The sequence below is a fragment of the Megachile rotundata genome, chromosome 10 (assembly GCF_050947335.1).
Source record: "Megachile rotundata isolate GNS110a chromosome 10, iyMegRotu1, whole genome shotgun sequence".
NCBI classification, from domain to species: Eukaryota; Metazoa; Arthropoda; class Insecta; order Hymenoptera; family Megachilidae; genus Megachile; species Megachile rotundata.
Window position 1 is genome coordinate 16,421,998 of NC_134992.1, and position 26,221 is coordinate 16,448,218.

The 26,221-nt window shown below is 35.3% G+C and overlaps 3 protein-coding genes across 5 annotated transcripts; 2 read left to right on the top strand and 1 right to left on the bottom strand.

Moving 5' to 3' along the window:
- Positions 1 to 93: 93 nt before the first annotated feature.
- Positions 94 to 2,483, bottom strand: LOC100880954 (RING-type E3 ubiquitin-protein ligase PPIL2). The gene is made up of 9 exons (XM_003707231.3): positions 2,348 to 2,483; positions 1,903 to 2,269; positions 1,672 to 1,837; positions 1,454 to 1,602; positions 1,257 to 1,380; positions 1,046 to 1,194; positions 831 to 982; positions 425 to 760; positions 94 to 342 (listed from the first exon to the last, which is right to left on the bottom strand). Exons 1-9 carry the CDS (start codon positions 2,377 to 2,379, stop codon positions 255 to 257), a joined length of 1,563 nt encoding a protein of 520 aa, XP_003707279.1. The 5' UTR covers positions 2,380 to 2,483; the 3' UTR covers positions 94 to 254.
- mRpL11 (mitochondrial ribosomal protein L11) lies at positions 2,402 to 3,574 on the top strand. Of its 2 annotated transcripts, none has more exons than XM_003707232.3 (4): positions 2,402 to 2,541; positions 2,664 to 2,860; positions 2,998 to 3,187; positions 3,242 to 3,574. In XM_003707232.3, exons 2-4 carry the CDS (start codon positions 2,723 to 2,725, stop codon positions 3,505 to 3,507), a joined length of 594 nt encoding a protein of 197 aa, XP_003707280.1. In that variant the 5' UTR covers positions 2,402 to 2,541; positions 2,664 to 2,722; the 3' UTR covers positions 3,508 to 3,574. The 2 variants fall into 2 exon arrangements, with proteins under 2 accessions (XP_003707280.1, XP_012150075.1); XM_012294685.2 differs by having other exon boundaries at positions 2,406 to 2,541; positions 2,691 to 2,860.
- A 308-nt stretch (positions 3,575 to 3,882) lies between these two features.
- Positions 3,883 to 25,452, top strand: Bruce (BIR repeat containing ubiquitin-conjugating enzyme). 2 transcript variants are annotated; one of them, XM_012294686.2, is made up of 48 exons: positions 3,883 to 4,166; positions 4,758 to 5,077; positions 5,166 to 5,410; positions 5,485 to 5,824; positions 5,893 to 7,387; positions 7,458 to 7,626; positions 7,697 to 7,915; positions 7,995 to 8,415; positions 8,510 to 8,660; positions 8,740 to 8,890; positions 8,972 to 9,196; positions 9,274 to 9,528; positions 9,606 to 9,879; positions 9,958 to 10,119; positions 10,476 to 10,787; positions 11,639 to 11,935; positions 11,997 to 12,208; positions 12,279 to 12,435; positions 12,516 to 12,707; positions 12,797 to 13,011; positions 13,091 to 13,344; positions 13,423 to 13,601; positions 13,671 to 13,864; positions 13,934 to 14,078; positions 14,310 to 14,469; positions 14,588 to 14,957; positions 15,039 to 15,162; positions 15,243 to 15,407; positions 15,493 to 15,656; positions 15,741 to 15,978; positions 16,049 to 16,349; positions 16,425 to 16,600; positions 16,671 to 16,869; positions 16,933 to 17,160; positions 17,242 to 17,772; positions 17,901 to 18,171; positions 18,294 to 18,553; positions 18,653 to 18,935; positions 19,017 to 19,402; positions 19,480 to 19,626; positions 19,692 to 19,869; positions 19,956 to 20,101; positions 20,172 to 22,187; positions 22,281 to 22,501; positions 22,582 to 22,821; positions 22,896 to 23,084; positions 23,157 to 23,291; positions 23,382 to 25,452. In XM_012294686.2, the coding sequence occupies exons 1-48, from the start codon at positions 3,980 to 3,982 to the stop codon at positions 23,667 to 23,669; spliced, it is 14,187 nt and encodes a 4,728-aa protein (XP_012150076.2). In that variant the 5' UTR covers positions 3,883 to 3,979; the 3' UTR covers positions 23,670 to 25,452. The 2 variants fall into 2 exon arrangements, with proteins under 2 accessions (XP_012150076.2, XP_076392755.1); XM_076536640.1 differs by lacking the exon at positions 10,476 to 10,787 and having other exon boundaries at positions 3,956 to 4,166.
- The last annotated feature ends 769 nt before the right edge of the window (positions 25,453 to 26,221 follow it).

The window sequence follows — 26,221 nt, forward strand, 5'->3', positions numbered from 1 at the left end:
ACCTTTACATATTTCCAAAAATTTGAGTTCAGGATTAATAAATTTATCTGGATAAAGTTTATACATCACTATTTAATTTGTAATATACAACGATTAAAATATAATAATATATTTATTTTATTATACATTTGTTTATTTAAATGTACATTCAAATTATAATTTATTTAACATGTATAATTATAAAAATGTATGCTTAAAATAAAAGTTATAAACAATTTATATGTACACTTATTCAAATTATTTAAATAATTGCTTTACCACGAAGAAAAATCACCAAATGAGTTTTGTATAACCTTTTTTTTCTTAACCACAGGTCCAAAATTGGATTCTTCTTTTTCCGTCCTGCGGATAAAAAGAAGTAATTAGCACTGTGTTAACATCTTCAATATATACATATATAATTTTATACGCAATTTGATTTTACTTTTTTTCCTTATCCATTTTTATATATTTTCCTACACCTGATCGATATATTTTTAAATCGTCCTTTTTTCCTGATTTATCGTCCAATTTACTTTTCGCACTTTCTTGAGCCAATCGTTCTGTTTCGGCTGCTCGTTCAGTAGCTAACTGCTCGTCCGCTTCTTGGAACGGATCGACAAAAACTTGAGCTTTTTGTATCACTATGTCTTCTATAGGTCTATCTTTGTTGTCTACCTCGACTTTCTCAATCGCATTCAATGTTTCTAATCCACCTACTATCTTTCCAAAAACAGTATGTTTACGATCTAAATGTCTACATGATCGAAATGTAATGAAGCTGTAATTAAATAGTCAAATTAAATATTATGTACTCGTAAATTTGTTAAGATATATAATAAATTATATACAATTGCGATCCATTTGTATTTGGTCCAGAATTTGCCATAGAAAGAATTCCCCTTCCTTGATGAACTAAATTTGGTTTGAATTCATCTTCGAATGTTTTACCCCAAATAGATGTACCTCCATTACCAGTATTTGTAGGATCGCCTCCTTGTATCTAGGTAAATAAAGAAAATACATATCATTCATTGTTTTTCTATAAGATGCTAATTATATTTACCATAAAATTTCGTATGGATCTATGAAATTTTATTCCATTATAATAGCCACTTTGACAGAGTTTTATAAAATTTTCGCAAGTTTTCGGAACAAGATCACAATGTAGTTCAAGATTTAAAGAACCAAAATTTGTAACTAATCTTACATATCCTGGAAAATAATTTTATATTATTAAACTAACCAAAAAAAACAGGACTGACTAAGTAATTCACCTTTCTTTTTAACTCGTTCATATCGTACTAAATCTTCTGCTATAACTGCTGCCTGATGAGTGGTCTCAGTTGGCATGACCGTTGATGTAAAACCGGCAGCCACCGCACCCGTAGAATAATGTGCCTGAATATAAATATTACTATATTTGGGCATCATATATAATTAAAATACAAAGTAATAATATTAATCTACAAACTGCATTAAATTTATCAGCTTTTGGTTTGGAAACTTCTTTTTTAACTGCTGCTTGTTTATAATCTCTATCCAATTCAAATAATATTTCTTTAGTTTCCATTGACACAGTTTTTAGTTTTGCATTAGGATTATTTTGGTCCTTTATCATTTCTGCAATATTAAATTCAATTTTAAAATATACAACAAATATTAAATTAAATTTACAATATAAAGCACAACCTTCATCTTCCAGTTTTATATTGTTTTTAATATGATGGAAAGTGGATAAATTGAATTTCATTGCATTATTTGGATCTTGTATTGTAATAATATCTTTTCGTGTAAAAGGTTCATCATTTACTAAATCTCTCCAGTTACGGGTTTTTATATTCAGTTGTTCCACTGCCTAAATAGGATAAATATTAAATAACTTCCGATAAAAAATTAAAAAAGAAATAAAAAAATGTATACCTCGTGCGAAAATACATTTCCAGTTGTTTTAATAGCAACAATATGAGAATATTTGGTAAATAATTTAAAAAGAACTGGACAGTGATACTGTCCTTCTGCATTTTTATGAAAGTTAAGTTTTATCAAACTCTTTGGATCCAATGATTTTCCTGTCACAGGATTGTGTTTATATCTTTTTAAATATTCTAATATTGCTTCTAATTCGAACACATTTCCATGTGGATCACAATAAGGGTGTTCAAATGGTTGTAAAGTTAAACAACAATGATCATAGGGTAAACGACGGAAGTTTGCATCTTCACTTGATTCAGAGGTTCCTGCTTTTTTACCACCATATAATGTTGTCCATTCCGTATATGTTAAATACCTATAAAAATGTTATATATATGTCGATTAATTAAACAAGTAATATTTTATTTTTTCTAACCTATATAGTATTACTTACATTTTATCTTTTTGATGCTGACGTTTACCCATTTTTTATTTTACTACGTATTATCTATTATAAATAACTAATTAATTGGTTGATACTTGTCTGCACTATTTAATATATGTTTCCAATTATTATTTTACAAAGTCACTTTAGAGTCGTGTATGCTTTGGGATAGCACATAAACACCTTGAAGTTTATTTAGCAAGGTAACCTAAAGGGTACATTGTAACTATTAGTTGTTACATATCAATTTTACATGTATTTATATGTTATCTTAAATATGTAGAAAATTGATTGTACCTGTAAGACATAAAATTACTTATTGTAGATAGATATAAGTTTACACCGATTTAAGGTTAGAAATTCTGTGAGAAGAAATCCACGAAAATGTCTAAATCATTGAAACAAGGACGTCGTATGGCGAAGAAAATATTACCAAAAGTGGATCATTCTTCACCTTTACAAGTATATATTCCTGCAGGAATGGCAAGTGCTAAACCACCACTTGGATCACAACTTGGGCAGGTTATACATTTTGTTACAATATTCATATTTCTTGTATATTCATGCATATAAGTTGCAATATATAATAAAAATAGTTTATACTTTCAGAAATTTTATATTTTTCTACATTCTCAACAGATTTATTATATTGTTTCTAGAGAAATATTAATATAGCAAATTTTTGCAAAGAGTTTAACAATAAGACGGCACATATTAAAGAAGGTGTACCTTTGCCATGTCGCATAAAAGCAAGAGCTGATGGAGGTTACGATTTAGTAATTCATCATCCACCAACATCATATTTTTTAAAACAAGCAGCTGGAATTGAGAGAGGAAAAATAATGAAAGGTAATAAAAATAAAACACAGTTGATACAAATCTAACATGCTGTGTTTATTACAGGAGAAATAGCTGGCAAAATAACATTGAAACATTTATATGAAATTGCTTGTGTTAAGGCACAAGATCCACCTATGGCATTACTAAATGTACAACAAATTTGTCAAATGCTTGTTGGTATTGCTCGTACTTGTGGTATAGAAATTGTACGTACCCTGGATCCTAAAGAACACGAAGAATTTATGAAACAAAGGGAAGCAAATGTTGAACAGCGCAGAGAAGATTTAAGATTAGCGAAAGAAGCTAAATTACTTAGAGGAAGTGCTTAATTGTTATATTACATTAATAAACTGTACATATATAGGAGAAAATATAGTAGTTTACACTGAAACATAATGTTCTTTTATAAATATTTCTTTCTAACATATAAGTTACATCTTAGATTTGTTTTAATTGTATGGGAGAACTTTATAGGAAAAGTTTGACTTTGGATTTTCATAGGCTTTTCCAATGATGATAGTAGTAGGAGGTTCCTCCTTTGAATTGCATTGTTTTTCAAAGTGTCTAAAGGTTCAGTTTGGGAATTTCTCAGATTTCTCAAATAAGGTATTCAAAAGAACCTGATGCATATAAATATCGGGGAATTACATATCGATAATGCTATTGAAATAATCGTTTAACATTTATTAACTAACTTCAGAGCGATTTGCTGACGTTCTACTCAAAGATGGCGGTGATGAGTACGCCATGTTTTTTGTGATGTTCACGCATTAGACAAATTTTTTGAGAATTATAATCTGTATGAGCAAAATGGCTGATGATGATCCGTGGTTATTGAAGGAAGACGGTTATTTAAATGTGTATACTGAGTGTAAAAGTATAATCTATCATGCTAATCTAAATGTGTTACTAATTACTAATAGCAGGTCGCAAGTATACGTATTTGATGTCAACTCAGGAGTAATTTTACAAAAATGTTCTTTATCTGGTAAGCATTGTAATACGTTTTCAGTTTACACAAAAGGATTTTCTATTAATAACGATTCATTTTATCATACTCTGTAGAAGATTTATTTGTAATGTTCAATTACGCCTCATGGTCAAGGTCGTATTGTGCGAATAAAACGTCAGGCATGACTACAGTTTTTCTAATCTATGTGTTTCGTAGATAAAATGATTAACTGTTTGTTAATGACTACTTCTCCTGACCATTTTTAGATCTTAAATATTCTTGCAGATCCTCACAACTGCCTACATTTTTACTTTAAACAGTATCTATTATTCTTCATCTGTACATTTTGACCTATTTATTGTGGAAGACTCAATGTTTTTCATGTTTACATTATTTATTCCAGTACGATCAAAACATTGTTGAAATAGTTGTACTCTATATATCATATCATTTGCATCATTTTTGTTACGATAGATAATATGTTAAAAGTTAATCTTTTTGTAATATGTTTGTTGATGATTTTAATATTCTGAGTTCTCAAATATATTTGGTTTTTATAAAGAAAAGACCTTAATATATTAGTACATTGAAGGGTTAACGATGTAATAGCAATTTTCATTCTTATAGACAAATTAAATGGAAAACTTCAAGGTACATATTTATCAAACGGTGTAGATAAAATATTATATACAGATGGAAGAGGAATTGGAGTACGTAGTGATTACAATGGTGTACTCCTTTTGGATACTCTTTTACAAACACCTGTTTCAAGAAGCGAAGATGTTGTAAAACTAGAATTATTGTTTTCCGAAGCTACTTTGTTATATCAGTGTCTACGATGTGTAGAACTACCAGGTGTAGATTACGTGCGAGAAGTAATTAAAAAATTAGCAACTCAAACTTGTTCAGTAAAAGCAAACCAAACAAAGGGGATAAAAGCCCAAAAAGTAAGCAAATAAGGAAGTACATCATATATATTTTAAGGTGATTAAATAATTTCTAACATTTTTATGAAAATTATTTTATTTGCAACAGTGGAACACAATATGTCTGGAATTACCACATGGTTCTTTGAAGCTTGTGTGTTCAGGATTGGTACTGGAGTTGAAAAGATTAAATCGACATATTCCAGCATTGTCAATTGCTTCTGCTATCAATGAACGATTAAATGGCCTATTGCCAGGCCTGCCATTAGAGGGAGGTTCTGCTGATAAAGGAGTAATGTTTAGCGAAGCCACACGACGAGAAACTTTCTCAAAATGGCCACATATGAATTACAAGTATAAATCTTGAACAGTTATTGTACTTGTTGGTATTAATTTGTCAAATGTATTATGTGTATACTTCTTTGTAGGTGGGCTTTACCTGATCAAATGGCTCAAGCTGGATTTTATCATCAACCAAATGCAACGGGCGAAGATAGAATAATGTGTTTTACATGCAATGTTTGTTTAGTTTGTTGGGAACCAACAGATGAACCTTGGTCAGAGCATGAACGACACTCTCCAGCATGTCCTTTCGTTAAAGGGGAATACACTCAAAATGTTCCTTTATCCGTTATCCTTGCCACGGCTCCTGCACAAGAAGCAGATGATAGTGTAGATGTGATTAGCACTACAAATGTCAGTGGTCTTGTGGCTACAGCTTCCAATAGTGGTTATATCAACGTGTGGAATGTGACAAATCAATTAAAGGTAAATCTTAAATTTAAGTAATATTCGATATTTTCTAGAAACATGTTTATATAATTTGTTTTTTTCAGAGGGAAGTGTCATTTTATGTGGTCTCTCCTCCTGTAGATCAAGAAATAAATAATAAAGATTCTATTCAGTTTGGTTCTGCTAGAAATTTGACATCATATTTAAGGACACTTAATTCAGAAACAGATCCCTTTGCCGAATATAAACATCCAACATCTCATAAAGTGCAACTTACAGCTCTGTCTGTAGTAGGTTCTGTTAAGTCTCAAATCAAGGAAACAACATCTGGTTCTACGCTTTTACCTGTAGAGACAGTAGACTCTAAAATCAGGCCGTGTGTAGTGTGTGGTGTTACAGTGACAGTTAATAACCCATCACAATTAAGAACTTTAGAAAATGTGTGGGCAGCTTCAACGGATTTAGCTCCTTCTTCGTCTCTTGTTCATGCAATGAACAGTGTAAATAGTGCTGCCAGTGATACTTTAGATATAATGAAGGTAGCAGGTGATAAGTATGCACCATCGAAATTGCACTATTTAGTATTTTACGATTTTTATCATAAAATGACAATACCACAACCAATGAAAGAAGATAATACTAAGGATTCCAAAACTAAAAAGACATTATCTGGAACGGAAACCAGTGCTAGTTCAAATGGAGAACGTCAAGAGAATTTATATCAAGAATTTTTAGTTGGTAAATTTTTTTATGATGTTCCAGTGATAGAAGATGTAGATTCAGATATGGTAGTTGGTCCACCTTTCGAGGGTATTTTTCCAACATCTGCTCTGACTGCATCATCTTCCAATGGTATCTATTCAAATCCAATTGGTATTACGGTACCTCCAACTTCAAGTTCATTTGATGCCAATTACAACCCTATCAATGGTCCAGAACATTTTGCGTCAACGTCTGATTTGACAACAGTAAACAAAAAAAGTCTAGATATTATGAAAATGACAAAGACTGAACCAGTTGTTGTAAAGACTTTACCTATTGAAGCTCCAGATTTTCTTAAAATTACACATATTGAGCCATCTAAGGATGGGAGACATTTATATGTTGCCATGTGTCCTATGACAGATAACACAGATTCATTGATGTCAAATAATAATCAAATGGATATTGATGAGGAGAGTGAATTTTTCCCACAAAAAGGTTACGTGTATTGGGACCACAATGATACACAATCTGATAGATTTATAAACGATGAAATGCACGACGAGTCAACTAATATGAATGCTATACTACTTGTGTATGCTTTAGACTTTTCGGGACAGGTAGTTAAGGCTTTCTCGGAACCAGTGGCAAAACGAGAGTTACCAGCAGATCAAGCACCCATCGAGCATGTGTTTTTACCTCTTCAAGAGAAAAATAAATGTTCGTTGCCTGGTGAAAATTATAGTAAGACTACTTCAAGTGTACCAGAACCTGTTGGACAAGTAGCTTTAGTGTGCAAAGATGGTATTGTCAGAGTATTAAATTTAAATTCATTGAAAACTATCAGTGAAGCAAGAATAGAAGGGAAGAAGTTTGTTTCTGCAGCTTATTGTAATAGTAAGTTTACATTATTTACTTTTCCTTTTATTAACAAAATTCGTTTTTTTCATGACATGATTTCTTTTAGGTTTAGAAAGATTGTGTGCATGTACAAGCGATGGTGAACTACATTTTTTTATTACAACAGACGAAGAAGATTCTATGGAAAATAAAGAAGATATTGAAGATATCAATATGATGACAACAGAAGAAAACAGTAAAAAGAATACTATACCTAGTACTTCGTCATCTACTCAGTAAGATTAAAACCAAGATAAATAGTATATTATTTATGTCATTTTTATTAAATATTATATATATTTTCAGAGATCAATTAGTTGCGCACAAATTGAGATTCTCTTATTCAGATTTACGTGTTCTTTATGAATTAACACGGTTTGATCGACATTCTCCCGCGTACGGTGCTACCGTTCCACCATGTTGGAACGAAATGCTACAAGCTCAAAGACAACGTCGACATCCTCAACATTTTCATCAGTCAGAAAACCAACATTATACGCGAACATGGCGTTTGAATAATGAACGGTACATGTTTATACTTGAAGCTATCCATAATATATTTTATTTTGTTTTTCTTTGTAACAATTATTAATTAAATCCATAGGACTACTTGGGACGAACATATATTTGAATTAACTCTTCCTCGAAGTGCAACAGGAAATATTGGTCATATAGACGTTCGATTTATTTTGCATTCGGTTTGTCAAGAACTACCGACAATTCAAGTTACTTTGTTGAAGCAAAATATTAAAAGAATTGGTCATCATAAGTTTCTGTTAACTTCGGTTGATGAGAGAATAGACTTTAACATAGGTGAACAGAAAGGAGAGAACCCGGTGACTACGGAAGAGTACCAACGACAACATAATACTGAAATTTTATGTGGACCGATTGATTTACATCGAAGTTTAGACTTGTCTTGGCGTTCTGGTTGTATCACGTTAACCAGCCCAAAACTATTTCGAACGAAAGCTAGAACGCTTCTTGTTCACATTAAGGCTCTAGTAGATCCCTCGAAAGATAACGTAAGTATCTATGTGAAATTTTTTTTATAAAAGTATGTATCATTTCAAAATTTTAATAACATAAAAATCGAAAACATTATTTGCATATTTTTAGGCAACAGCAAAGTCGGAAACAAATTCATCGGACAACAAACCTCCAACATCTAAAAAGTTAAGAATAGCCGAAGTTCGCCCGACGGTCCCTGGTAGTACAGTTGAACGGTTTGTAGAAGGTGCGACTAGCAAGAAGTTAGATGGCTATATTGGTAAATATAACTTTCATTTTTTCCTATATGACTTACAATACATTTAACTTATTTTTTTTTTTAATTTTTATCATTTAAGGTTGCGATTGGATTCACGAAATATCAATTACCGTCAGAACGGTGCATCCTACTAATATACCAAATGAAAGAGCGCAAAGATGTACTATGCTGGAATCTAAAAGTTGCTTTCACAATTTGTTAAATGTAGCTTGTTTAAAGACAGCTGATAAGTAAGTGAACATTATGGAACTATTGATACAAGCCTCTATATATTTATAGTATACGTTACAATATGTATGTGAATGTTACAGGTCTCCCATTGCACAGTCACTCGCATTAGATATTCTTGTATGGATTACTGCTATTAGATTAAAGAGATTACGTAGCAGTCAAAATAATACAGAAATAAGGAATTTCCAATTGGAAACAATTCGTTCTGTGCAAGCGCGGTTATCTAGTTTATTAAGAACTTGCCTGTTGCATGCTGGGCGGAGTATAGCGCACAAATGTATCAAATTAATTATGCTTTGTAACACGTAAGTATACAATGCACTGGTATTCGAATTAGCTAAGGAAACGTGAAATTTGTTTCATCGTATAAATTATTTTTCAGTGGATTTTATAATCTAGAGGATCCTCCATCTCCTTCGTTCGATGAAGCTCTTGTATCTGTTTTGGTATCGTTATTACCATCTATAGTTGAGGTTCAGTGGGCTGGTTCATTGCGATGGTTACAGTTATTAATTAATGGAATCTTACCCCGAGATAAAAATCACAGCATTGCACGTCAATGTATTTCTTTGATAAAACAAATAGCCGCTGAAATATCGAATCGAGTCAATCCTTATCATTTACTACTTTCAACGAGGTATAATGAAAAGTTTAAATACGACATACTTCATCGTATTCTTATGAAATAATATTAACAAAATAATGTTCTTATAGGTTTGGTTTGTATAATACTCCATTTGAAACAGAACTGTTCGATATAGAACCACCAATGCCTCCAAAATACAGTCCGATACCCCCGACATGCGTGTCAGATGCGACTAATGAACAAACAGGAGCATCAGCTGCTTCATCGAGTTCTGTTTATTCTCAGGATGCTATTGATTTGAGAGATCTACTTACACTGCCTACGCATCCAGCTAGTGAATTTGTGGTGTCTAGCAAGTTGAAAGCTTTGTGTGCTAATCATAATATGAAAGGGCTTCTTGAGGTAATTTATTAATAATGTCTTATGAACAATATTTTATTGTTAGATTATATATGCTAAATTATAATTTTTGACACGCAGGTAGAGCCTCTTCATTTTACTTGTCATTTTGCTTCGGATGGTACCAAGATGGAAAAAATTGACCCTGGTATGAATACAATTAATATTGGCGCTCCTCTTTATGATAGCACAACTACAAGCAATAACGGCATATCCGATATCAAAACTATTCACCACTCTTACGTAAGTCTTAATGAAGAAATCTATTTTTTTTCATATTAGTGCATCAAAAGTTACTCTATCTTTTCTGTTTCCTTTTGTTCGTTAGACTTTTAATCTGAATAATTTTATGAAGCATGACATTCTTTTAAATTTTATCGAATCGTGATAACATTCAGATTGGTAAAAGTAACAGTTATTGTCTACGAAGCAACACAGTAACATAAAACAGACAGTTGAACATGATATATTTTTTGTGAACTATAACAGTAAGACAATTTTTAAGACTCGTTTAGAATTGTGCAGTAAAATATAAATGGTGTAGATGTTTTTTCAACGAGAAAAAACATAATCCAGATAGAAATCATTGTACATTGTAGAACATGGATGCTGGATCGCTAGGACCAGATGTTCAAACTTATTGTAAGTCGACACCTATTTTGAGCGATCTGCTTAGTCTATGTACAGGACGAATGTTAAAGAAGCCAGCTCCACAACTTATATTCACACTCGATGACCAGTCAGACTGTGATGAGGCTAACGATATGCCTGTCAGTAATCAGACATGGCACGATACACATAATGATATGCCTAATTCACATATACTAAATTCTACCGTAACAAAAGAAAAATCGTCTGTACAAAGTATCAGTACTACTGTAAACAAAGTTGAAGACAGCAATCCTAAAAAGGTAGACTATATAGATGAGAAATTGCACCTTTTACTTTCTGTTCCTCAGTTTGACGATTTTATTTCGTTACTGTGAGTTCTTTTAGCTTCATTAATATGCTGTTTGTAACTGAGTTTATATCATTTTATTAATGTATCGAATATGGATTTAGATACATGATTAGTAAGTTGCATGAGTAAGTTGCCTTGAAGTACCATGCATTTAATATCGGTGTCATTTCAATATCATCTCTTCATATTGCACATCGTATCATACAAGTTATGTACAAGTTACATACAAGATTCTTCAAATATAGGTGTAATGAAACAAATTAAGTTATTGTGCTGTATGGTTTATTTTGAGTTCAACGCACGAACAAATATTTTCACGATACAAAATGCCTATATCTATTTCTTATAGTTTGATATGATTTTGCAGCACCATTCTTAATTTCACTTTACATATTAGCTTTGTTCATTTAATTTAATGAAACGCGTAGATTTTTGTTCATGTTCAATGCTTTTAATGTTACACACAAAATGTGACAATGTATATTCTTTACTGCACCATGAATTTTGAGTAACAGTTTAGCGATAATTGGAACAGAAGAATTACTTATATTATAAAGTGGTATGCGAAACAAAATATCTTTTACTATGTTAAGAGATATAAAAAAGGAAAAACTGATTTTACCCAAATTTCTAACTCCAGTATTTTTGAAACATTCTGTTTTGAATTACTGTGTTGTAGAATAAACGGATTTTCGTCTGTATTTTCATATAATTAGTTACCTATATACCTAGATAGATGTTTAACAGTTGCTGAATTATATACATTAAAGAAGTAACGATTGTTACATCTATATATTGCAGCGAGAAGATGTTACACTTCCATGGGGAAGATTACTATGTTCACCACCTCAGCAGGCATTGGTGGTTGATAGAATGCATTCTGGAGCTCGTCGTTTTGTAATTCTTGATTTTGGAGCACCTGTGTTACTTACCGACCTGATTATTCCTTGCTGTAGCGATTTGTCGTCGTTGTCCATAGACATATGGTCAAAAATCGAGGAAATTGATGGTACGCGACTAATCGTTGCTGGTGATATTGGAAATAGGCCATTAGTTGTATGCGATCTTCAACCACCACCTGTATGCCGATATCTAAAGGTAATGTAATAATATATTGATGCAATTGGTTAGCTATAATAACAAGTTCTGTTGCTTTTAGATTACTATCATAGGCCGGTATGCAATGTCTCCTACTATGTGCAAAATTCCATTGGGAGTTTTCTATGGCCACATGGTAGTTTTACCCGGAGAAGATTATGCAGAATTAGATAACACTTCCCTTTTTGATAATACTTTCGACTCTTCTGTACAGGCTACTATTAATACCCAGTGCAATATTTTATCAGCTCTTGCGGAGGACGTTCAATGCAGGTACGTAATGCTGTATATAATATTCTTGGTGTATTTTATAGTTACTGTTTACATATGTTCCTTCTTCTAGATTTAGCCTAGCCACTGAAAGATTAAAAAGCCTATTGGATCCACTATTGTGTTCAGAAACCACTAATGTTATGCATATGCAGCATTATCTTTCTTTTAGTAAAATTCCTAGTTGGAAGAAAGAACAACCATCAACAAAAATACTATCAACGTATCAAGTAAGTCAGACTAGATTATCAGAATAATAAATTGAGATCATAAAACAAACTATCGGAATGAAAAATGTTGAATATTTCAGGAGTGTATAATGTTCCAACACCAACTGAATGTTGTTCGCGGTGTATGGCGACGACTGGAGTCATGGAAAGGTTCTCAAACCGTTCCAACGGTGTCTTTAGCAAACGCACCGAGTGATAAACTACGAGCTCTCGGAGAAACTTTACTCGATATTCTTTTATTTGCGGTATATGAAATTGGTCCTATGCCTAGTGTACGTTTTTTAGATTATACTATTTCTTTGAAATTAATTTACATATCCATGGCAATCTTTTTTTTAATATTTACATTATGATTGTTTAGATACCACCAGCAATATGTAATGTTTTTACACCAACAGTTTGCGAGAAATTTTTCCACTCGCTTTGTGTCGTTACACCAGCTCCACGTTTGCAGTTGCAAGCTGTTGCACTTTTGACACGAATGGCTGGTCATCAACCTTGGTGGGGTAATTTTTTGTCTAATATTTTCATCAATCTCTATTCATCGTCATCTACGCATATATTTCCGCAAGACAGGTTGGTTTCAGGATTTGAAATTTTTTAATGTACTATAAAATAATTGATCTAATGCATGAACATTGTTTTCCATTTTCAGAGTGTTTATTTTGTTAACACTTCTTGGACGTAAATCATTGATCGCGGGAGTTAACAGATCTTCTGTGATAGATGCAATGGTCCAAACTTTAGGCAAATTATTGACACCGTTATCAAATGCTCAAACTTCTAACACTAATCACTTAGATATAACCCTCATTGGTTGGGTATTGCTTTTCTTATCGGTATGTTTAGACACCATAGCCATTTCGCCTCCGTGTTTAGAAGGGAGTAATAAAAAAAGTAGAGAACAAGGTATTGTATATTTTATACAGGAATAAAGAATGCTTATATTTTAAACTATAATTCAACTTCTGATATTGCTTTTGGAAGGTCTACTGTCTCGTTGGGAGTTTATCCAAGGAGAATCCGCGATGCAAAGAAAATATGGTAATGCCAGTCGGTGTCCAGCTTCTTATAGTTATAAAAAATTACAAAAACGTATAATGTATCACAATCAGCAACTTCAAGAATTGGAACAAGCGAAGAAAGTATTTCAGACGTCGTCACAAGTATGAAATTACTTATATTTTTTTAAGAATGAAGAAGGCAAAATATAAAAAATATTAATGGTTTTATAGGGATTGGCAAATCTTTCATCGCACGCAGCTTCATTTTTTAGTAAAGTAGAGGCTACGTTAAAGTCCCAAGAACGTCTTTTCATTAAAACATCAAAACAAAATTCTGCCAAGCATTTCAAAGATTTTCATGGTATCCGTAAAAATGATGCCCACGTGTCGCGTAGTTCACGTTCACAACCACAGGCTAATACGAGGTTTGTAACTAAAATTTATATAAAATTTAACATTTAACATATCATATGATTATTTTGTTTATTATGCAGTTCTAGTAAGTCGGAAGGAACGGATGTAGATGTCGAATACATATCTAACTTGTCTCATCAACATGTTCTACCTGTTGCGCGTGGACTCATTGCTCTTATTTTATATAATTCTGCTAATGTGGATATGTTCCTATTAGCTTGCAAGGTACGTAAACATATATATATATTAAACTTTGCCTTTATTTTATGTACTTTCTTTTTAAACAGACATTTATGAATTACAAAATTAGTTTGTGAATACCCTATTCACGCTTAGTACCATTATATTAATTTAAAAGATGTTCTTAGCTTGTAGAAATGATGTTTTAAAATATAGTTTCATATTAATGCTTTTTATGAAACAACTTGTTGAATTGTTGTATTATGTGCCATATAGGTAGTCGCTAGGTTAGTGATATCTACACGTCCCGCAATTAGCTTGTGCGAGCTTATGAGCGAAGAACAGCTCTTAAAATTAGTCAGGTTGGCGACGGGTAATTCTGACGCTGCCTGGACTTCGCACGCAGTATCGTGCCTTTTACAGGACTTACTAGAAGGTATAGAGAAGGTCTATTTTACTGTTATCAGAAATTTTATTTTTGACACTTACTGTTGGTTTTTTTTCATGTACTTTAATTTTTAATTCTCTATTAATTGTAACTGGTTTTATTGCAGGTGAAAAATTACTTCCAAAGACGTGTTCCACCCACGAAGGAAGTCCATCCGAAGAAAATTTCGAATGTCTCGTTACAGAGAAATCCCGAACGCCAGAAGAAGAATACACTGCCTCGGCTGAAACAAGTAATGCTAGAGTTCCGCTTGGTAACGATGAAGGATTTGCAGAAGGTGAAGGAGAAGAAGATGCTCAAGACAGTATAGTAGTACCGCCTGCAGCCGCTTCAACCTCAAAATCAAACGGATTTCTACCATCTCTTTTGGAGTCTGACGACAGTGAATTCGAGGATTTCTTAGAAGATATTCTAGAACGTGGTAGAAATATGTTAAAGAAGGGTCATCCGTTACCAAAAAATGTAAACATTTCTGGGTATGTTTTGATGTATTTACAAATTTTGTTATATCTAGGTGTACGTGTACGAAGAATTAAGTCAATTGTCCATTTTTATAGTATTTCTTTAGCAATGGATGCGAGGTTAGAATACGGAGTCGAAATGGGAATAGAAATATCATTGCGAATATTGTCTACCTTCAGCATGTACAACTTACCTTACAGTATAAGCACTTCGATACATGTAAGTTGACAATTTTTTTTTATATTTCCTGGGCAATGTATGTTTTGAAGGATGCTGTTTAATTAACTTCTACTTCAAAGGCACCACCGGAGTCAAATCGATATTCTCAGCAGTCATCGTCGAGAGTTGAACCTGGTTGGAATGAAAGGAGTCAAGATGCTTGGAATTCATCCGACACAATGTCATCGAGTTTACTAATGTTAACAAGATGCTTTGACAAAATATTTACAGACTTATATTTACAGGTGAATGACATAAATTTAATAAAAAAAAAAATTAATAATAATAACGATGTTCATACAATCGAAATTTTGTTTTCCATTATAATAGAGTGTGGGAACAAACTTGGAACTTCTACTTCAGTTGTGGTTAACACTGAATTTAAATGCATCTTCAGAACAGCCTAGTTCTTCTAATCAATTTGATCCTTCGCTATCACCTGTTATTCCACTGAGCTCAGCCGCTATTTCCAGTCTTATATCTGCATTATCTTGGTAAATGATATGTTCCCGTATTTTTAATCTTGTTCATAAAAATAAAAATTAAATGATCAAGCACAAAAGAAAATTAATTTTCAGGCATCCCGGAGTCTCTTTACGTGCTTGGTGTCTTGCTCTCCAGTGTTTGACTTTAGCAAGTAATCAACCATTACAAACAGATTCTACGGAAGCTACGAGCAGTAGACAACCATTAGATGGTCTTTTGGGAGGTATGGCTGGATGTATTGTGAAAGAACGCAACATGGGTCCTATGCTTTTGCGTTTACTTTCTGGTAGCGGATTAAGCGTTGACGCTATGGACAAACAATACATTATGGTAAATTTAATGTCTTTACAAATATATAATCTTTTTATAAAAAATGTATAACCTGTTGTTAAATTTTTAGGCTGGACCTACTGTATGCCAAGCATTACAAGATTTTCTAGTTAGATTAAAGATGAGATGCGATGTAATTACACCTGGTAGCTCTTTAGGAAATGCGTTAAACGAGCTCTTACTGTGGGTGGTATATCAACTTGTACAACCCGGTGGAGCCCTTTCTGCACGAAGAGGACCCCTAGACGCACAGTACAAACTTATAACCTCGTTAACAAACTTAAACTTTGCTAATACAGATTTAGGAACTGCGATGAGCGTAACCGAATGTGTTGGAGTATTAGTTTCTACCTACGTTAGGGGTTCTGGAGGTAATTTTATGAAGTCCAAATCAGTTTATATATATATAACTATTTGTTAACTATTCATTTTTGATGTGAAAATAGTTGGAGCTCAATGTGGCGGTACAATTAATTTTGAAAACCCATCACATCGATTCAATGGATTATTTGCTTGTGTCTTCGGTGGAGATACGAGACAGGGTCGTCCAGTTTCTTGGGATACTTTAGTTGTAGCTCTTATCGAATTAGTGTGTCGACTTATTCAAACTCCTTTACCCGAGGTATATATTACTATTACTTAAGCCATTATATGTCAAGTAAAAATACTTCTTAATGTATTATTATTTCCAGAGTTGTGCAGGACGGTCTGATAATACAATGCGAATCGATCTATCAGAATCGAATCTCAATTCAACAAATGATATTAATGATTCTGAAATGAAAATAAATACTTCACAGACGGACGAAAGTAAAGTGGCAGAACAACAGTCTTCTCGTTTGCAACAATCTTCGTCTAACAAGCCCCGCGTACGATGTGTCGCAGATACTGGTAAGCATAAAAATGTTTCTTGTTTTCGATTAAATCTAACTGTATTTCTTGTGTATTTTTCAGTGTTGCAACATGAGCCCACTATGATGCGATTGTTAGGTGCTCTCGGTAACAGCTCCGGTTCTTCTTTAACGATGCTTTTAGGCGAAAGCGCTGATGCAGGAGCAGTTACTGAACTTGACGATCCTGCTTCAATACCGGATGCTACGTTTCAGCTTTTGACCACTCTTACTAAAAAAGCAAGCAATCGTACCTTAGTCCTCAATCCACTTTATCAATATCTTTCGTCCTGTAAGAACTACAATTCCAACTTTTAATTTTATAGCATAATATAATTTGGGGAGTGCATGCATTGTATTTTGTATTTTTCAGCATGTGGGCAAAGAGAACTGGATTGTCAGTTGGGCGTCATGCAATTATCGGAACCTCTTCTCTGGTACATCCTAAGCGTTCTCGATAACGAAGTATCATTGGCAATGTTTACAGCGATGGGTGGCGTTAAAGTCCTTTGCGAAAATCTGGTAAAGTCGAGCAGCAGTGGTAGTAACAATTCTGCGTCACCCGGAGTGATTGCGTTGGTAATGGAACATTTATCAAACGCTCCTAACATGATGCCAGTGGCTTCCACGAGTAGTAAGAAGTCTGAGAATACGCAAGAATGCAAACCTTACGAGGAAACGTTGTTAAATTTTGCTCCTTTGGGAACGATATCATGGTTGCATCCTTCGACTCAATCAGCAGATGTTCTGATACAAAATTACACACCTCACAAACGAGCACGGACTGCTGCGTGGTTATATCATTGCTATCCTGACGAAGCATGGGTCGATTTGACGATCACTTTACCTTGTGCAATACTGTTGAAGAAAGTTGAATTGCAGCCACATCTTACATCCTTAGCAAGTAAGATATATAATAAACAAATACAGTGTAGTTTTGCTATATGACTCTCTTTTATATTGCCCGTTTAAATTTAAAAATTGGGAAAGATCAGTAATGATGTATCGTTAATTTGTGTCATTATTTGGCAGCGTGCCCATCAGCTGTAGCCATTGAAGTTTCACGAGAGAGCAACAGTCCTTTGACACCTGTTTGTCCACCTATGCCAACGGCAGGCTTAGCACTTATACTCATCACTTTATCTCAACCAGAAGTAGCAACATCTGTACTGGTTCGACTGTACAAACCTCGCGATTCAACAAATATAAGCTTAAGTCAGATTAAATTGTTAGGTACAGCTGCATTCGGTGAAATAAAAACGAATCACGACGCGATAGACGAGGAGCAGTTAACGAAAAAAAGGTAAAATTCTATTCGATTATTGTAAATAGTACTTTGATTCAGATATTGATGATGTTATACTATTAAGGGACTTCCTATTACTATAAGTATCTAAATACGATGTTTATCATTTATCTGTCCAGCTTGGGTTGGTTGCGATTATTGCATCAGTGCCTGTCGGTGAGCACTTTAAACAGCAACCTTGCTGTTAAGGTGCTTAATTCTGCGGCTTCGGTCGAAGGGCTGGTTGAGGCATGTTGTAATTTCTTGCTGCTCCCAGCACCGTCCCTTTTCACTCCCGATTTGGAGAGGGTTCTATTACAACTGGGCTTACACTCTCGAGAGCTTGGACTTCGTCTCATTGGTCTTTTACTTCGCAACAGGTCTACTTCTTTTTTCCAAGGTATTGCTTTTATTTTCGGTAATCGACTCTACTTTCTTGGAAGGACAAAGCACTTCTCTGGATATATAAATTAAGACTTATGTAATCCACGTTTTGCAGGTGCAGTGACCAAACAAGAGACATCGATCGTTCAGTCGGTTGTTGAATTACTTCAGCAACTTTGCTCCGTTCAGGATTCTTGTACAGAAGCTCGAATGTCTGCGGTACTTTCATGGCTAAGAGCGTCAGCTATGAATGGAATTGCGCGACACAGCAATGGCCCTAATGCCATTAATCCTCCGGCTGTATATATTCATTGCATATCTTCTATTATATGGAAAGCTCACCAACAGCAGAATATTATTTATAATCTACAAGCTCTGTTGACAGATGAGCTTTTTAAGTAAGTTCTTACTTTGAAGGTTATGCGATCATCGTTTCCTCAGCGGCAATAAATCTGAATGTGAATTGCTTTTTATTACAGTGTTTTGTACGAATGGACCTTAACGTTAGGAACAAATTCAGCTTTAAAACAAGCAATTGATTCTGTTCTTTGCGCGTTTTGCTACGTGAGACCAACATTGTTTCCTCTACTTCTCCAAAGAGTACGGATTTTAGTGCCCAATATGGCGACTGATCACTCTGCATCCATCTCGGATGACCGTAAAGAGAGAGAAGGACAAACTGATGATAGGAAGTGTGAAATTAATGGCGAAGAATGGTATTGTCGTTATGTGTTATCAGAATGTAAGCGATTAAATCTGACGGAAGGACAGTTACTCACTGTCGCTGCAGCGGCTCGTTCACCACCTGGCATTCAACAATTAATCGACTCTGGACTTCCTGCTCTGCTAACGGCATCTATTACTGGTAAAGTATTCATTTTAATTTTAATATTTCTGAAGCTCAATAGATTATTAATGGAGGAAAATTAAATTTTCATGCAGAGTTTTGTAACTTGGAGAAAGCAAAACAAGGACAATCGAAAGTGGAAAGGATGTCTACTGAGGACAGTTGTCAAAGTAACTCTCTAGGAAGTTTAACAGATAATGATAAAGCTGGTGAATCTTCTACGCAAACAAATAATCATTCTGGTAAGTACATACTATTTACTGACGATAATTGTTTACTCAAATTTATAATCGGTAAAAATGTTTAGGTGGTCTTAACATGATAGATCCAGAAAGCATAGCGATGGTGTTGGAATTTTTAACGTTAGTCTGCTCGGAAGGTAGAATGCGCGATTGGTTGGGAAAAGAAGGCCGTGGTTTTTGGTTGCCTCTTTTGTCACTTCTTAGTAATCGATCGATAGAAAGTCCATCATTGTCCTCTTTGCGGTAAGATATTACAAAGGATTTTTAACAGCCGATAAATCATACATAAATACGAAGATATTTATAAGTATCTTCTTAATACTTTTCAGGTCTTCTAAGACAAATATTTCATATGCCTCGCTGGAAAGTGCTATGATTAAATTTTTATCTAGATGTTGTTGGTGTCATTTAGAAAATCAGAAGTTACTGGCCGAATTACTGACCGATGTAATTTCTCAACAACGAACAACTTCGAGTAAGTAGAGTAATTTTACTGTAAATTGGGTCATCATTTTTATAACACTATATGATCTTTGTTGAAACAGATATACGTTACCTCCACGGAATTTCGGGTTTCACGAGACAGTTGATTCTACAATTACTTTTGGACGGTGAAAAAGTATTAGTGTCCGTAACTTCGGATACACCTATGAAAGTTTCAAAAACAGCAACCAATTACAGTATGCCATCTATGCCACCTCATCCGGCTCATCCTCTCGGTCATTATCATCAGTTACTGTACATGTCTACGCAATCAACCGTGGCAGATATATTGCAGCAAGTATCTGGTACCTGGTTGTTTTTGTTATTGTCGAACACGTATAAGAGTAACGAAACTGCATCGAATAATAATCGTTCACGAGAGCTTTGGGAGTCTGGCATGGCCTTTGTAGTAGACACCTTAAGTGTAGCTGCTGGAAATACAGCAAAAGATAAAAGAGCGAAGGAAGCATCTAATGGAGCACAAGCTCGTGGTCCTGCTACTAGAAAGTCACGAATGAATTCCGATGGTGCGGCAGGCACGAGTAAAGCACAGAGTAACAACGTTCAACAAAATTCCAGCAATTCTACAAATGAACAATATTTGATACACTCGTCACGTTTAAATACTCCTTTGCCAGCGCAGTTGACCATTGCTCAGCTGTTAGCTATTGCCGAAGATAGTGGGGTATCGTTGTCAGAGCCCTGTTTGCATCTTATATTACGTCAACGTAATAAAGATTCCAAAGAAGATATTGCCAAACAAAACGAAGGCGAGTTACTAAATTACAGAAGCATAGAAAGTTCATTGGGAGTGTTCAGTGCTGGTGGTGGTTTAGCGGTACTGGCCCGACATTTGCCTCTGGTTTATCCAGATTATAGACCGCCATCGGTGTCGTTGCCTTCACCGGAACAGACGTACGAAGAGGAATGGGTTAAACTGGACATCAACGATTATGCTTACGAAGTGTTGGAGGAAGGTGGAAACAACTCACCACGAGCATCATCTCCTGCAGTATATGTGCCACCACATTCCTTAGCTGCTTTCGGACTGTTCCTCAGGCTTCCAGGTTACGCGGAAGTGCTATTGAGGGATCGGAAATCTGCACAGTGTCTACTGCGCCTTGCTTTAGGTGTCACGGACGACGGTGAAGGTGGTGATGTTATAACGTCGCCGTTGGCTGCTTCATTACCAACTTTGCCGTTCCAAGTTTTAAAGCAGTTACTTGACGCTACACCCGCGACTACAGACGACGGTCTCCTTTTGCGTAAAACGACGATCAAAGTGGGCGCCATGCTTCTTCTATTGAATTGTTTGGCTATATTTACACACCAGACGAGCCAGAATGAAAGTTCGGAGCAAAAGGCATCTGGTAATCAGGGTGACGTCGCAGGACGCAGCGACGATAGCTCACAGTCGTACTGGGCGAAGGGCACAGGATTTGGAACCGGTTCTACTCAACAATCCTGGAATGTTGAACAAGCTCTGATGCGACAAAAATCTGAAGAAGAACACGTCACAGTATTATTGCAAGTCCTGGCGAGTTACATCGGATCCGGTGGACAAACGCAAAGAGAATTACCAGCTCCTTTCCCCGACCTATTGGCTCGATCATGCCTACTTCCGGCCTTGTCCTCGTACTTAAGAAACGATTCGGTGTTAGACATGGCGAGGCATATTCCTTTGTATCGGGCAGTGTTGCAGTTACTCAGAGCTATGGCTCTGTCGAATCAATTAGCTCCACTTTTATTACCAAGGAGCGGGAAGTCTAGCGAACCCTCCGTTGTCTCGCTTTTGTCGAGCATGAGGGTTTGCGTGGACACGTACGCCCACAAGATAAACCGCACAAGGAGTAACAAATCAAAAACCCTGTTCAAATATCCGGATGACAGCGAACAAGACGAAGGTTTAGCAACATTGATTCCTGACATTCAAGAAAGCGCGACCATAGTGCAAAACGCAATCGCGAGATTGGCAGGAATCGAAGAAGAATTACCTGGTCCGAGTCCCACGGGTCCAGAGTTACCTTTACGTTCGATCGAACAACGATACTTAGAAGTAATGAAGAATTTACAGTTCGGTAAGATGTTTTATATAAATACTTGTATCTTCGATTGTTAATATTTATTGTATTATTGGTTGTTTCGTACTAATGCGATGCTATTAATTATAGATACGTATGAAATGATTACGGAAAACCCAGAAGCAGGAGGATACAAGTTTGCCGTCTCATATCATTTTGAATCGACCATGAGAGCGGCGGATGAGAGAAGTCATCCCACCAGGGTCAAGAGATTAGCACAAGAAGCCGTAACACTTTCCACCGCGTTACCTTTGTCGTACAGTAGTAGCGTTTTTGTTAGATGCGACGCGGACAGATTAGATGTAATGAAGGTATTTGGAATAAGGAAAATGATCAATTATTACCAAGTATACATTATTCTTTTTTTATGACAATAAATGTTTCTTCTCAGGTACTGATAACAGGGCCAGCAGAAACACCATATGCAAACGGGTGCTTCGAGTTCGACGTGTATTTTCCTCCGGACTATCCCAATAGTCCGATGTTAATCAATCTGGAAACCACTGGTCGTCACACAGTACGGTTCAATCCTAATTTGTACAACGACGGAAAAGTTTGCCTGAGCGTATTGAACACTTGGCACGGTCGCCCTGAAGAAAAATGGAATGCACACACCAGTAGTTTCCTTCAGGTAAGGTCAATAATAATAAAAGGGAAATGAATATATATGTAGTAAGTCAAATTTTTTATTTGTTACAAACACAGGTTTTAGTATCGATACAGTCATTGATTTTGGTATCTGAACCTTATTTCAACGAACCGGGGTATGAAAGATCACGCGGTACAACGAGCGGAGCTCAATCTAGTCAAGAGTACAATGCGAACATTTGTCAGGCTACTGCTAAGTGGGCGATGCTTGATCAAATTCGCAATCCATGTCCTTGCTTCAAAGAGGTAAGTATATAGGATACTACTGTTCCCATTCAAATGTCTTTACATCGGTACATTTAACAATAATATCTGTAGGTTATACACACCCACTTCTGGATAAAGAGACACGAAATCGTTGCACAATTGGAAGGTTGGATACGGGATATGGAAATGCATGGTTCGGACCGCAGGTCTGGCCGTACCCTTTCTCTGAACGCTTTAGCTTTAAGAGTAAGTAATTTCCAAGAATATTCTATGCGTTTTGTCTACAATGTCAACGCAGAAACACGAAGTTCATTATTTCATGTATTATTTTCACAGAGGCACTACAGATTACTGAGGGAAGAGCTGAGTAAACTGCCAACACCCGAAGGTTTAGAAGACTTAGTGGAACCACTTGCATCCCCAGGTTCGCCTATCGAGTTATCTGGTACTCCTGGCACACCAAGCACGCCACCAACGTCGACGGTTCCTCCGACCAGCACGGTTTCTACTACGATAAGTAATCCTTCTGTTTCCATCAGCAACGCCGGTGGTAGTAATCACGTACACCACGATATCGACACGGACGTTGAGATGGAGAAGATGGTTTCAAAAGTGTGTGAATAGCAAAAGGATGTTAATAGACATTGTTGGCCATTTTGAAAAGTCTATATTGTTTGTGTTATGACGGACAAAATAACGGACTACGACCGAAGGCGGAGATAGGAGATCCTAGTATATGGTTCGAATTTTCAGTTGATTGACGGATGATGAATTAAAGTCGAGCGAAAGATAGCTGTCTTTTTCGTTGAACACATGACCAGATACGGGAGAATTTGTAAGAATGAATAGAAGAATAAACGTGATGTGTGTGCACGTGGTGCGTGTGATGTGTGTGATAAAGGAACTCAGTAAAAAAAAAAAAAAACAAAAACAAAAAAAAAGGAAAGAACAAAGAGACGATGAAACGAAAGAAACGTGTAAACATAGATAAAGAATTCAAGGTATGATCGAATGCTTGAACAAGCTGTAAGATTGAATTTGAAAGTAGCGATGTGAGAGATAGCGAACGATTAAAAACTTAGTATGAACGTGAAAAAACTCGTACGTAGCACGTATTTTCTATGGCTACTGCATATGCTATATGTATGCTGCATTCTACTACTTCGTATTATTGTAAGAAACAACTGTTATTCGATATTTATTATACGTGTTCTTCTCGTTTACGTAGCCGGTACGCCCCCGTTTACCAGCAATGCGGCTGACTTAAAACGACGCCACGATTTCTAAAGCAATCTGGCACAACGATACGAAATCCGTACGAACAAAAGATCGATCAACATTATTCGAATTGTTTCTCCGGATCAAAAAGCATAACTTGCGATTCACATTGATTTCAATCGTTATTATTGTTATTGTTGCTGATGCTATCAGTTGCGTGCGTGTGTGCGTGTTTCTTTTTTTTCTTATTCCGTGCGAATCGTTTCGGCCGTTTAGCTCAGTGTCGCATTGCTAATAGAAAAACGAAAAACGAATTAAAAATCGATGCCAGCTATGCAATTGATACGCGCGTGCGCAGTGTGTGATTTAATATTTATCGTGCCTGTATCCATTACGGTCTTGCATTGTATTTTTTACAAGAAATAACATGTATGACGACTGTTCGCGGCTCGAAAGCGTATCTTTCTTTAAATACCGAATCAAATTTCGTTCAACTACTTCATCGAAGATCAAACGCGAGTTAGCCTTCAATTACACCAACACAGATTTTTCATTTCGACGACGAGAAGCATTCTTCTTTTTTTATTGTCGACCTTAAACGAAAGGAAAAGTAAAAATAAAAAAAAAGGATTGTACTCGATTATCTTGGACAAGTTTGTTCATATCGGAAAGAACAAGTCTATGAACAATTCGGATAATCCGAAACACCGTTGCATTTGATGTGGGTAATTAACATAAAACCGACAACTATGGCATTATCGAATACGCAGCGATATCCACGAAAGCGTCGTGGACTTAAGTACCGCGATTCGTGTTTCGATTCCTGTTCGTATAATTAGTATTTGTCCCCAACCACCTCCTCTTCTGTCCCCCGTTCTCTATCAGCGAATTAATTACACGGTTTAGCTGTAAAAATCACTGGGTCGAATTTGCGCCGCCGAGTGATCGATGATCGTTTCTTTCTTCTGTAAATAATCGTCAACTCACGAGTAATTAATACTGCATTACAAGTAAATGTTTGTAATTCCGAAGTAAAACAGAATAACTAAAAGAAACTCCAATGTAACGTATACTATTGCATGGATTCCTAAGCAATGAACGAAGCGAAAGAAAAAACACGTAAAGACGATTGTACGTGGCAGGAGTACGTGTTAATAGTTATTTATAATAAACGATTATTATCACGCCATTTTTGGGTTATTTGTTATTATCAAATTGTTGTACCGGAATTTTAGCACTCCAAGTGCCACTTTACTTGCATTTAAATTTCCCGCTAAAGAATTGAAAAGATTCACTTGCCTATGGATGGCGGAAATTGTTGAATAAGGAAGAAAAATTAAGGACCTTCAGTAGCTTACGATTGTGAGATGCTCCACGGGCATGACAAAGTCAGAAAAATAACATTACAAAGGATTCGGAGTATTAAATTAAAAAATTAAGGAAATTGCATTTTATGGATCTAAACATGCATAGCCATCTAGCAGCGAGGGGTGGAACTCTTATCTTAATATCTTAGACGCTTTATCGTTAGACGGCGCCACCTGTATTTTCAATTTTTCTAACTTTAGGTGTAGAGTAATAAGTAGGTCCACTAGATAAATAATTAAATAATTAATATTTATCGTTCTTGTTCATGTCATTATAGCATTACCATACTTACGAATCCTGTAGCTTAGGCCCTGAAAGAAACGCTCTCCTCAATCCTACTCTTTCGAACATTTACTGTTTAAATTTTCAAAGCGCGAGCGCGTAAATGTATAATTGAAGAGAATATGAAAGAATTTTTCTAAATTCATACATACACCCATTATTAATGTTTATTAATGTTATTCCGTTGTTTGTTCGATAGAACGTTAAATATTGAAAATTGAGAGACCGAGGTATTATTTGAATGAAATACACATGCATGAGTTATATTGACGGTGAATGAATTTAATTTGATATTGTAAATATTACAA

Excerpts from the sequence above, each read along its gene's own strand:
- Bruce (XM_012294686.2), top strand. The coding sequence starts at position 3,980 with ATGAGCAAAATGGCTGATGATGATCCGTGGTTATTGAAGGAAGACGGT. Across the intron at positions 8,416-8,509 it reads TAGATCCCTCGAAAGATAAC|GCAACAGCAAAGTCGGAAAC; the intron begins GTAAGTATCTAT and ends GCATATTTTTAG. Across the intron at positions 9,529-9,605 it reads CATTTACTACTTTCAACGAG|GTTTGGTTTGTATAATACTC; the intron begins GTATAATGAAAA and ends ATGTTCTTATAG.
- mRpL11 (XM_003707232.3), top strand. The coding sequence starts at position 2,723 with ATGTCTAAATCATTGAAACAAGGACGTCGTATGGCGAAGAAAATATTA. Across the intron at positions 2,861-2,997 it reads TTGGATCACAACTTGGGCAG|AGAAATATTAATATAGCAAA; the intron begins GTTATACATTTT and ends TATTGTTTCTAG. Across the intron at positions 3,188-3,241 it reads GAGAGGAAAAATAATGAAAG|GAGAAATAGCTGGCAAAATA; the intron begins GTAATAAAAATA and ends TGTTTATTACAG.
- LOC100880954 (XM_003707231.3), bottom strand. The coding sequence starts at position 2,379 with ATGGGTAAACGTCAGCATCAAAAAGATAAAAT. Across the intron at positions 983-1,045 it reads GATCCATACGAAATTTTATG|ATACAAGGAGGCGATCCTAC; the intron begins GTAAATATAATT and ends TTATTTACCTAG. Across the intron at positions 343-424 it reads AAAATGGATAAGGAAAAAAA|GACGGAAAAAGAAGAATCCA; the intron begins GTAAAATCAAAT and ends TTTTATCCGCAG.